This window comes from Osmerus mordax, chromosome 12 (genome assembly GCF_038355195.1).
Source record: "Osmerus mordax isolate fOsmMor3 chromosome 12, fOsmMor3.pri, whole genome shotgun sequence".
Classification (NCBI taxonomy): Eukaryota; Metazoa; Chordata; class Actinopteri; order Osmeriformes; family Osmeridae; genus Osmerus; species Osmerus mordax.
This window is the reverse complement of record NC_090061.1, coordinates 9,962,717-9,974,981: the sequence shown is the minus strand read 5'-3', so window position 1 is coordinate 9,974,981 and position 12,265 is coordinate 9,962,717. Positions and strand designations below refer to the sequence as shown.

General features: G+C 40.7%; 4 protein-coding genes across 5 annotated transcripts; 2 read left to right on the top strand and 2 right to left on the bottom strand.

Annotated features, from left to right (window-relative positions):
- Positions 1–92: 92 nt before the first annotated feature.
- upf3b (UPF3B regulator of nonsense mediated mRNA decay) lies at positions 93–4,355 on the bottom strand. The gene is made up of 10 exons (XM_067247337.1): positions 4,121–4,355; positions 3,479–3,585; positions 3,294–3,400; positions 3,028–3,126; positions 2,835–2,945; positions 2,695–2,738; positions 2,414–2,602; positions 1,908–2,071; positions 1,237–1,549; positions 93–1,152 (listed from the first exon to the last, which is right to left on the bottom strand). Exons 1-10 carry the CDS (start codon positions 4,229–4,231, stop codon positions 946–948), a joined length of 1,452 nt encoding a protein of 483 aa, XP_067103438.1. The 5' UTR covers positions 4,232–4,355; the 3' UTR covers positions 93–945.
- Positions 4,356–4,463: 108 nt separating this feature from the next.
- ndufa1 (NADH:ubiquinone oxidoreductase subunit A1) lies at positions 4,464–5,089 on the top strand. The gene is made up of 3 exons (XM_067247340.1): positions 4,464–4,689; positions 4,813–4,902; positions 5,005–5,089. Exons 1-3 carry the CDS (start codon positions 4,588–4,590, stop codon positions 5,023–5,025), a joined length of 213 nt encoding a protein of 70 aa, XP_067103441.1. The 5' UTR covers positions 4,464–4,587; the 3' UTR covers positions 5,026–5,089.
- A 284-nt stretch (positions 5,090–5,373) lies between these two features.
- nkap (NFKB activating protein) lies at positions 5,374–7,757 on the bottom strand. Of its 2 annotated transcripts, none has more exons than XM_067247338.1 (8): positions 7,283–7,757; positions 7,093–7,173; positions 6,884–6,965; positions 6,692–6,773; positions 6,565–6,604; positions 6,283–6,468; positions 6,043–6,192; positions 5,374–5,936 (listed from the first exon to the last, which is right to left on the bottom strand). In XM_067247338.1, the coding sequence occupies exons 1-8, from the start codon at positions 7,639–7,641 to the stop codon at positions 5,762–5,764; spliced, it is 1,155 nt and encodes a 384-aa protein (XP_067103439.1). In that variant the 5' UTR covers positions 7,642–7,757; the 3' UTR covers positions 5,374–5,761. The 2 variants fall into 2 exon arrangements, with proteins under 2 accessions (XP_067103439.1, XP_067103440.1); XM_067247339.1 differs by having other exon boundaries at positions 6,692–6,787; positions 6,901–6,965.
- Positions 7,758–8,822: 1,065 nt separating this feature from the next.
- Positions 8,823–12,250, top strand: zbtb33 (zinc finger and BTB domain containing 33). Its single transcript, XM_067247888.1, has one exon. The coding sequence runs from the start codon at positions 8,823–8,825 to the stop codon at positions 10,779–10,781; it is 1,959 nt and encodes a 652-aa protein (XP_067103989.1). The 3' UTR covers positions 10,782–12,250.
- The last annotated feature ends 15 nt before the right edge of the window (positions 12,251–12,265 follow it).

Sequence of the window (12,265 nt, the reverse complement as noted above, 5' to 3'; positions counted from 1 at the left end):
AGGTTGCTACACAATCTTTTCAAACAAATCGTGTCATAGGCTCACCGTATTGAATTATTTGTGATACCCAAACAAATCACTCACATTGGTAATAAAACATTCTTTATTGGCCCATTTATATCTCTCAAATCTTTCTTTGCAAGGCTTCAGAAATTCAAAATGAAACATACACTTCAATAACATATGTTTATTTCAAATGAGAGTGGCTATGTTAATACAATTGGTAACATTGTTTGCCCATACTGCTTTAGTTTTTATTAGTGCAGCATAGCTTACGAGTAAAGGTGAGGTGCATTTTAATTTAGAAAGAAGGCCACAGGGTTGGTCACCCACTGAAGGTTGCATGCTCGCTTAAATCAAGGCATGGCTCACAGTTCAGTATAGTCAAAAAATGGCTACCTTCCTTAATCGCTGTATGGATTAAACAACAGAACCAGAAATTAATGATTTTCGTGTGGCAAAACAAAGGGAATTCATAGGTTCGAATCCTTATTAAAGGATAACAAAAAAAACTTTTGATTGACTTCAGAGCATGTAGTTCTCCTACAGCTGAATGAAAATTAGGTGTACATAGTATGTTTTGTGTGAAAGACTTGCAGTAGAAGGCCAATCCAATATACATACCATGTACCAATACTGAGGTAAGGTCACTTTGAGTTAATGTGGTCCTAGAAAGCTTTGGCTTAACTTATGCCCTATGTAGCCATAGTCTTGCAAACATGAATGAGGTGCAAGCTTTTTCCTGTCCTTCTTCATAAGCAAATCTAAAGAGGGACATGTTCAGGCACTAGAGGAACCGCTGACAAATGGACGCCTCTGATTGACAGTGGCTGGATGGAGCTCTGCTTGAGGAGCACTCCAACTATTCTGTCCCCAGAATGCTCTGACCGTAGCACACCTCGACCTGTCCTCACCTGACTGATCATGCCACCTGGGTTCATCTTATCATTCATCTCCTTTGTCTTGGACTCTTTTGGTCTCGTGTTCTGGCTTTCTTTCAACAGCGTGAGACTCTCCTCCTCCTCCTCCTCCTCCTCCTCCTCCTCCTCCACCACCACCACCACCACCACCTCCTCCTCCTCCAGCACCACCACCACCACCACCCCTCCGGCTCCTAGCCCCTGGCTGGTACAGCTGAATGGCAGGTCGATCCTGAAGCACAGAAAAACAAAAAGTTAGGAAAGGTATTCACACAATTGCTAACTGATAAATGAGAAACAGGATTCATGTTAATACCTTGTTCCTTAATCTGTCTCTTTTAGCATTCTCCTCCCTTCTATTATCTTTAGATGACCTTTCAGATCTCTCATGAATGGAGTCTCCAGCATGGTCGCCCTTTCTCTTCTCCCAGACTCTGTCTTTCTCCTTTTTCGCCTCCTCTTCTCTCTTCCTGTAAGTGTTCTCCCCATCGTGCCGTTCCCTTCTCCTTCTCCGGTCCTCGTCCTGTCTTCTTATCCGCTCCTTTTCCTTCTGACGCCGTTCTCTCTCCCGTTCCCTGTCTCGGTCTACATCCCGCTCCCGGAAGTCTTTACGCCCCTCGTCGTCGGCTCTGCTCATAAACACAATCACATTTGAAAGATACTAGTGGTGTGGATGACCTGCAACGTATTGAAGGCAGGGTTGGTAATGTTGTTTAGATGCATTTGTGTCATATTTGCTGAAATAAACTTCACATCCTGATAGCAACCAATAAATCTAGGGGTTTGACAGTAACTTTTAATGAATCCGTTATCTGTGGGCGTGACCTCTGGCCTCATTATCTGTGGCCTACCTCCCGGCAGTAGTCAGTCTTTGAAGGGAGGGGGGTGGGATATTTTGGTTTGAATCCTTTTGAACTCAAGCCAAAATTGCTGGGTTCGCAAAACGAATCAACGCTGTCCTAATGAACAATGTCAGATTTAACTCACTTGCGTCCTCTGTCTTCCCTGTTTTCATTGTTTTGGCGTTTCCTCAAGTCGACCCCCCCAGAAACTCTGTCATCCCTCATGGGCTTGTCCTTCTCAGGCTTCTTTGCCTTCTCTTTAGGTTTCTCAGAATCAAAGTCATCTCCACGATCTGGTTTTCTCAGGAGCTACACAGACACACACAAAAACAACTGTACTTTGCTATGTTATTGTAACTGACCAAATTCTGTACTTTTTTCTTGTACGCATTTTTTTTTTTTACACTTTCATATGTGACTCCATGACTGACAGGACAACTTTTGTTCTCCCTGAGTCTGCAACATTTAATTCCCCCCTTCCATTTGATGTACCCTATGTAGTTTTTGTATTTTCTTGTCTTGTATCTATGACGGTTTTCTAGGTCTTGCTGCAAAACCAACAGCAACAAGCAGTAGATCCACTTTAGGAAAATGTGTGAAATCATAATGTGTAGATGGAAAACAATAAACGTGTAGAACGTTTAACTGCACCTTAATTTTTGGTTCCTCTTTTGCCTGATCTTTCTCTTTCTCCACAGATTTGTCACCTTTCTTCATCTTTTCCACCTCTTTACGTTTCCTCCTGTCCTCCTCCCTCCATTTGCGACGGTCCTCATCCCGCAACCTCTTACGCTCCAGTTCTCTTCTTCTCCTCTCCTCTTTCTTCTCCTCCCTGATTCTCTAATCAAACAGAAACAATAACAATTAGTTATCTGGTTGTCATGCAAACAAACAGATACACAATCACAGAACAGAAGATTCTCAACAACTACCTGTTTATTTTTCAGGAAGTCCAATAAAGGTGTTGTTTTTTTGGCTGAAGAGATAAAAGTGTAAACAAAAAACATTAAAGCAGGAATCCCAATGTGAATTTAATTTACAAGACAATATAACAGCTTCAGGTTATACACACCTACTAATTCTTTAGATTTGGCTTCGATTTCCTCAAGAAGAGTCTCCGGGGTAGATGTAAACTTTTCATCATCTGCATTATAATACTCCAAGAATTTCTTGTATTCAGGATCTAAGAGCAGATCACATATTAGTCGCACATTAAAGGAGATCATCTGAAATGGCTCTTCAAGTCCACAACATAATATTGTCACCTTCATCTATTGTTCCACTCTTAGCATCCCTCTTCTTACTCCTTTTTTTCGCGATCTTTTGAAAAGGTGCAAATTCAACAATAGCTGGATATTCCTGACCTGTTAAACAAGCAAAGTATAGCGTTACATATATGCCATTGAGATTTTTATGGTGGAGGTAAATCAGAAAGTTGAACCTTAATAATACTATCAAACTGTGCTTTATGTTTTAAAATATATGCTTATCATCACTGAGAAGTACATACTTCTGAGATATCAAACCTTACCTCTATTGTCTATGAACACATATCCATCAAAGCGGTCTCTGAAGAGAACGATATCTTCCTGATTCTTGAAATTGATGTAAGCTCTTGCAAACAAGTGTGGGTACATGCTGCAATAGAAAAAGAGTTAATTTGCTCTCCAATTTAAATGGCAACATTAATAGGCAGTAATTACATAAATCACATACCTGGTGTCACTGGAGAAAAATTCAAGGTAGTCTACTTCTGGAAGAGGCTGCAACTGCTCCTCCAGTTCCTCCTTGGTGAGACTAGGCGGCAAGCGACGAATGACAATCTGAAAGAAACAAGAGTGTCTCAAACACTGAATTTTTCTTGATTTATAAACTTGCAAACTAGTTATGTAGCTGACAGAATCAGAGTACAGTTAGGCTATATACTAGTATATAACAGTTGCAAACGTGTGGTGCTATTAGAATGTTCCTTAATTGCCATGTTAGTTAAGCCCATTTCTATCAAAAATCATATTAGCCTACCATTTACTGTTAATACTGATGTTCTGAGATGGCAACAACAGCATTAATAGGAGATGGGTTGGGGCAATAAGAATGTTAAAGTAGCTAATGTAAGCTAGGCTAAATCACTAACAATTATTGTAGTGAAACCTGGAATGTCAGGTATACAACACAATCTTACTGTTTCATTTAGTAATCTAGTATCCACAATGTAGTCGACGTTATACACAAACGCCGAATCCTCAAGGAAAAGGGTAGCTAGATAGTCAGCAACGCGAATTTTAAGCAACCAAACTAGCTAGTAACCTGCCAAGTGAAATTAGCTCGACGTTAGCTAGCTAGTCTTGCTACTAGTACCTTCGTCATTGCCTCCTTTTTCTCCTTCGGCTTCTCTGTCTTTTCCACATCTTCGCCTTTTAATTCCACCCTTTTCTCTCTTGGACGAGTATTTTCCTTGTCCTCTTTCATAATTGATGGCTAGACAGCTAGCAATCGTTTTGATTTGAATACAACCTCGCTAACTTTTATGGCAGTAGTTACGAATTGCCAGCTACCTGAACCAGCTAGCTAGCGCTTAGTCAACAACAAAACTGTTTTCTTTTTTTGGCTGTTGAGCTTGACTTGCTTCTGCCACACGACGGCGCTGTGAAGTTGGAACGCTCATGCAAAATTCTCCCGGAAGTAAAATTAATGACCGTCAATGTGTCTAAGAGGACAGTAGACATTTTGATAGGAAAACAACACAATTTCTCGGCAAAGTTATCTTCCAGGCACCTAGAGTGTCTGTTTCTTTACGTGTGTCTGACATTATATACACTGCAACTATGTGGTATGAAATATTGCCCGGTCTTGGCATCATGACCGCATGTCTCATTATTCCTGGTATTCTCACTGCTGAGATCCAGAAGTTCACGAACGGGGGGAAGGTGAGTACGTCTTGTTTTACCAAATGCTATCCACTTGCTTAGCTACATACAGCATTGGCAATATAAATGAGCTATATTTGTAAGCCCAGTCCGTCCTAACATATTTCAATTCTTCTTATTTAGGAAAAGAGAATTGCGCGAGTTCCTTACCAGTGGTACTTGATGGAGAGAGACAAACGTGTGTCAGGAACTGGAGTGTATCACCAGTCTAAAGTAAATATGTCACCAACATTTTTACTAGGCTAAACCATATCAAGTAAACATGTGACCTACCTCATGTTTTCTTAACAAATGTGTATTTTATTTTTCTCACAGGGACTTGAGAACATCCATTGAAGATACAGATTTCACATTAAGCTGGATTTCGGTTGTAAATTAAACTACTGTTATGCGATTTAAATGACTGATCTCGTTTCTGTTACTGATTTAAAGTAAAACATTTCACTTGTAATCATCTCGTTTGTACCATTGGACAGCCTACTGTTTCAAATTAATTTGAGTGACTGTCAGGTATGAAAGTATAGCCTTGAAATGACAGGACATATTAGCATCTCAGATTTTGTGTGTAGTTTATGTGTGCGTAAGTACAATATTATACTGTATGATTTGCCTCATTTATGCAAAGTCCTGTAGATGCAGATCTTCCTAGCTAGCAATTCAAGTTAAAATAATGCAAGTACAATGTTATGATTTAGTAGCCACGTTACAAACTTTATTTCTCAAGCTAAACTACATGCACATTTGCAAAAATAAAAATGACCTAAAATGGTATAAGGTTCAAGGTTAGACTGGAGAAGTTAGAAATGCACAATAGTAAATTACAAAATACCATTTAACCTGTGCACCCGCTGTCCACTTTGTTTTACACTTATGCACAGAAATAAGGTAGCTCATTCTATTCTGTCAAACTGACAGACTTATACATAATGCATGAACAAAATCAATTTGCATTACTATTTAAATTCCCCTTTACAAAAACTGAGAATAAAAACATTTGATCTCAGACAATAAAACACAACTTTTAGGGAAAGGAAAAAAGGTATTTAAAGTTATGAACCTTTAGGGACAAGACTTATTTATCATCTTTGCCTTTGGTTTTCCTGTACACCATTTCCCTGAAACTGGAGAGGATCTTGCTTTCCCTCTTCCTTCTCTCTTCCTGGTTAAAGGATGCAAGAGCTCTCTTTTCATCTGCGCTGTAAATCTGGTTTTCCTTTCTCAGACGCACAGCCTCCATACGGCGATGTCTGGGGAAAGCAGAATAGCGTTCATAACTCAGCTCCATTTACAAGTACAGGTATTTCAAATATACACATAAGAACACTTGCATGCAGACAACTAATGCAACCGTACCTGCTCCCACTCATCACAAAGCCAGACTTCTCAAATGTTGCAATTTCATCACTGGTCAGCCCGATCTCTCCTCTTCTTGGGATACGCTTGCCTGCTTTCACATACTCTGCCATAGCAGCACCCTCACCTGGCAGCAGCGCATGACCAAAGCTATGGGTTGCAAAGGTAATGTCTGCATTAACTGACCATTCAACAGGTACTTGACTTTGATATTGACTATAAATGGTTAAAGTGACTCACTCCAGAGGCTTGTCATCCTGGGACAGGTGGGTTAGAGGAGCCTCCGGCCCGACAATGTGTTCATCCGTGCAGGTTCTCTCCACCCAGAGCTCTTCAGTGGCATCCTCTTCCTCCTCTGACTGCTCACTGCTCGAGTCACTTGACTGTTTACGGTTCTTCTTGGTCTTCTTCTTTTTGGACTTCTTCCTAAAGAGATGACGTGATTATTGGGATGAGGATTAAATCCTTGTGTATGGATAATGATCAACAACTAAAGAAATGATAAAAAATGTGGTTGGGTACTTTTTGCTCTTCTTCTTTTTCTTCTTCTTTACTTCCTCTCCTTAAACACAAAAGTGGGATATACACAACTAATCAATCAGTCAGACATCTCCAAAATGTAATTGTAAAAATGCAACAAATATCTTACCATCAGAGTCAGACTCTGACTCACTATCCTCTGAGTGTTTCCTGTTTTTCTTCTTTTTTGATTTCTTTTTCTTCTTCTTTTTCTTCTTCTTGTCATCTGTGAGTTAGATCAATTAGTTGTTATATTTTCAACATAGCAATTACCAAACAAGAATTTAGATATGTATAAACAAACATAGGTAATAATTTGAACTGAGCAAACATATCCACCTTCTGAACTTGAATCTGAGCTGCTGTTCTTCACCTCCTCTTCAACTGGTGTATGTTCGTCAGAACTTGTAAGGGGGAAAATGCACAGAACAGACACTTAAGGAAGTGGGCTTCGGTGGTGCTGATATAATCAGCACATGTAATTCTGAATACCATAATTGTTCATACATTTATGTTTTTTTTGTAACTTACTCTGGTTCTCTTACTCTCGGAGAATAGCCCCAGACCTCAGACGATCCTAGTTCACCAATTCTCTCCCTTTCTTGTAGCCGTCTGAAAAATAAGTCGAATTAACTCAATAAGTAACGTTTGGAAGAGGGGAAGATACGAGACAGGAAAGCTATATTGATGAGAGCAGGCAGGCAGATAGGTTCTCAAGTACCTTGCGTTGAAGGCCTCTTGTCTTTGGCGTTGAGCATCATCCCGCTGATCGTAGTACTCATTCCTGGAACCATGTCTGCCATCGCGCTGATCATACCAACTGTTTATTTTCTCTCGAGACCTCGAACGACTACGTGGGCTACCCATGCGAAACCTCTTAACATTTCTTTCACGAGTTTCGGACTGTCGAGACCTTCGCTCATCTTTCACTGAGACGTCTGTATCGTATTTTGGGGCCTTTGGCAGAGGACCAAACTCTCTAGATCTGCTGCGAGAACGACTTCGCCGTCTTACCCTCCCAGGGCTTGTCTGGTCTTCATGGTTGTTGCCATTAGATCCTGTCCGATCAAACATAGGCATAGTTTTGTATCTGAAAACATCAAAACATTTAAAGAAATTACAAAACCGAAGTGCGTAGATGTATTCACTCCACTGTTCCAGCCATCGTTGTTTTTACGCGACTTCTGTGCATGAGCAACCGGAAAACGGAAATAACGGCGAGTGTAAGGAAAGTAAACATCCCTTCTAAATATGAATATAAAACAATAGTTCCGTGCCTTTAAACGGAATGAATGGCCGTTGCAGGCTCAGTCTATTTTTATTGTGAGGTTCACAGCAATGGAAGTATTTGTTTTAGTCTGATTAATTCTATGTCATGTGTGTCATGTTCTGTTTACGATACGTTTCACTTGCAAATGACTGAAACACAACGGCGACTCCTGTTGGTCATGGAATAACGAGCAGCCTTGCGACAGGGGGGTGACTCGTTGTCTGCAGCCATCATCATCTATCTACTTTCTTGAAAGATTGATCATCCGGCGTTACGTTGCAGGTATTTTGTGCTGTTTAGGAAAATAAATGGTGGAACGTTTTTTTCATTGTCTGATCACATCTAGATCAGCTATTGTCAAAGGCCGCAACCCGGGGTAACCAGGAAGGGAACTAGCAATAAAGTAGCTAGCTAGTTAGCTACAGTAGCTAGCGAGCTAATGTTGGTATCGTATTGTCACCACACAATAGTTATTCCCCTGTAACTATCTTGTAAAGGAGTCGGCTTTTATAACACTTATATTTTAGGCAAATCGACTCTTTCTATCGCAATTTGCATTTTTATGTGAACCTTATGCCCACTGTAAGGATGCTTTGACTAGTTTGCTTACAATCGAGCAGTCATAATTGTCAATTGTTTAGCTCGGCCAGATGGGATTGAGTTTTCAAGATGAAAACAGAAAACAGTCCATGTTTACGTCTTTTGTGTCATAAATCGGAGGCATTCCGGATAAGACTCAAACTGAAATAGTTAAGGCAACTAGCTTGGACACTTGAATAGCCAAACCTTGATGCAATAGCCTACACGAGCTGACTCCCACTTGCCCCCCATTAGCTCTGCAAAGTTACTTATTTGTCATGTAGCCACGTTTATTCAGATTATGCCACTACACTGGCATAATCTAAGGGTTTATAATTGTGATGTATTATAAACACGTGCCTTATAAATGTGTGTCAATAAAAAAAACTAATGTTTTTTTTTCTCCGTAGGGATGGCGAGCCTAAAGCTGATCTCTGCAACAGACACACAATATTCAGCCACGGTGCTGAAGTCAATGAATGAACAGCGAAATCATGGATTATTCTGCGATGTCACTATAATAATACAAGACCGAAAATTTCGTGCTCACAAAACCATCTTGTCGGCCTCAAGTACTTACTTTCACCAACTTTTTTCAGTGGCAGGGCAGGTGATCGAATTAAATTTCATTCGGGCAGACATTTTTGAGGAAATTCTAAACTTCATCTACAGTTCAAAAATTGTTAGAGTCCGCTCTGACATTCTGGAGGAACTCATCAGTGCTGGGCAGACATTGGGTGTGAAGTTCATTGCAAACTTGGGTGTTCCACTGTCACAAGTTAAGGGCTTACCTGGCTTGTCCAAAGACACTGAAAACTCGACTGATAGACATGATGATGGGTTGATGATGCCCATTATAACGGAGTCCTTTTCACTTTCAGCTGAGGAGTTCAATCAGACGGACAAAAGTACAGACAAGGAACAGGACTCGGACAGTGACGAGGTATTGTTTGTCTCGAAGACAGACGCCCAGACCAGAGCAATTGAGAAATCAAAACATTCTGAGATAATCGATTTGGATGCACCTGATTCCGAGGAAGAGTCTGTGACAAAGAAAAAATGTGAGGCTATTCCTGCAATAACAAAGGAACAGCAGAAAACAGTCAAAGCTGGCCCAACAGATGGAGACAAGTTGTCCCTCCTCCATAGCCCTCCTTCATCCCTTAAATCCCACAGCCCCATGATGTCCCCAGACACCAGCTCTAGTATACCCCCTCTCCCTGGTGGATCCTCCTCTGATGGGCCCACTTCTGGGGGAACCTCCCCTGCCACACCCCAACCCATCCGGATCAGTTTCACCCCAGAACTTCACAACACCTCACTGCCCTCTGAAAATCATGAGGTATTAGGCGTCCACAAGAAGCAGGTTGTCACACCCAGACAAGGAGATTTCAAAATAAGGCTCTCAGATGTAAAGTCACCTGGCCACACTATAAATGAAGTAGGCCTTAACATTTCCAAATCCGTCATGGCTGCGAAAAAGACAATAACACTCGATAAGGCGTCAGAGATCGACTCTCTATCTACAGGATGTAAAGTGTACGCCAACATCGGTGAAAATACGTATGACATTGTGCCCATGAAAGAGGACCCAGGGGAAGGAGGTTCTAAAGGCAGTAAAGGGAAAAGGGCCGTCATGTCCACCGCTTTGAAAACCTTTGACACCTCTCCTCTCTCGCCACAAGGGGGCCCAACCAAGAAAAGAACGAAAACGGAGCAGGAAGATCACTATGAGCTCATCATGGACGGGAAGACCTTTTTCGTGTGTGTTGTTTGCAAGCGGCCATACGTGTGTCTGACAAGCCTGAGGCGCCACTTCAACACTCACTCCTGGGAGAAGAAGTATCCCTGTCACTACTGCGATAAAGTGTTCGCCCTGGCTGAGTACAGGACAAAACACGAGATCCATCACACAGGGGAGAGAAGGTATCAGTGCCTGCTGTGCAATGACATGTTCATGAACTACCAGCTGTTGTCTACCCACTGCAAACAAGCCCACAATCAGGATCCCTCGGGGAGGAAGGAAAAGGATGATACCAACAACAACTTGTACCGCCTGCTTCCTTGTAAGACTCTCCAGTTGAAGCCCTACTCCTATGTGTCTGAGGATCCAGACGGGATTCCCGTCATCAACGAGGATGGCGTTGTGCATCACATTAACCCCAATAGAGGACAGCTGGCAGACCAAGGGCTTCAGTCCTCCACACAGGGCAAGATGTTGAACTGGGACGACATCTTTGTGGAGCCTGGTGCCCATTCTCGACCAGGTGCTCACCCCCGACCAGCAAGCCACACTAACCCTCCACAACCCCCTCCTCCGCCTCCCTCTGGCTCATCCGAGTTTGAATTTGTTATACCAGAGACATACTGAGCAGGGTGGCAGTTTACTCACTGCTTTGTGTTCCGTGCCTTTTCAGGGGGGTCCCCTTTGAATGGTGTTTTGGGGTCCATGTTATCCATGCTGTTTATAAATGTAGTTTTAGGAGGATCTGTTGTGCTTTAGTGGCCTACCCTACAACTGTCTTTTTTTAGAATATACACATTGGTTTTTATCATGCTCTTATAACTATATTATGTAATGTCTGTCATTGTATTTTAGAGCAACATGATAACATTTTTACTTTTGTACATTAGTACTAAAGTCATTCATGCAGTCAAATAGAGTAACCTTAATGTAGGTATAATTTCTATATTTATGGACTATACATTGGGTTTAACTTTTGTTTCAAATCAGGGGATAACATTGAATGATCTTAAAACAAGTGTACTGGTTAATTCTAAAGACATAATATTATGGTTTAAGTTGTTGTTGACAATGACTTGTTCTTCCCAATGTAGCAGAATGGTGTTGCTAAGTATACGTTCTATACTTTATCATGGCAATCACATGGAATGATCTAGATGTCACTAGGATGCTTTTTCTGTCTTCTGGGACAGATTGTAGTCTCAATACATCTCTCTGCGTGTATGCACAATGGAGTGATCAAAGGGAAAGTTCACTTAAGTACTTTGAATTCTTAGTTCCCCCTTACTATGTCTGTATGAGATAACCCTTGTTTTATTAATTGATTTCTGAGACTTGGAATGTCTGACTTAATATTGTCTCACTTCCCTGTTTGTATAGAATTAATTTTATTTCGAAAATCGAAAGACAATGTGTAATGAGTGTGACAGAAAGTGCACAAGGTTATTCCACCAGAGAAAGCTTTCCTCAATTATTTAAGTGATAAGTTACCATTGGATATTGAAGTCTGTTAAAGACTTGACATGCATATTTAATTTTGACCTTTTTCCCTTTCATATGCTGGCCATATTTTTGTGTTTTAAGGTCATTTGGTCTAAAGAAAGCCAAAATCTGCCTTTTCGCTGAATACAGATTGCCTAAATAGGTTATCATAGGACTTCCATTACTCTGTGTATAGAGTTATAGCACTTACACAGGAGGTTGCTACAGACAGTTCTTTTATAGTATTTTTTTCATCAAGTACCTATGTTGTCAATGTGTAGTCTAGTCAAATTGAGTTGGATTTTGTACAGCTACAGTGTCATACATTAAAAGCACCTTCGGCTTTAATGTTTAAAAACTAACCGTGGTGGATCCTGTACATATAATTGTTCTTAAAACCTTTTTTTGTATTTTAACATTTTTCTTGTTTAAATTTATTTATTAGATCATAGTGATAGAGTAATAAATAATAAACACAGTACAAATGATTGTAGTTTTTTTCATGCTGCTCCATTCCGTTTTCTTTTTCCAGTTGCTCCGTCGCAAAGTACAACTCTATCTAAAAGCTAGGAAGGTGCTACATCACAACCATGTGATGGCGGAATTTTTTTTATAGTGCTGTTTTGAAA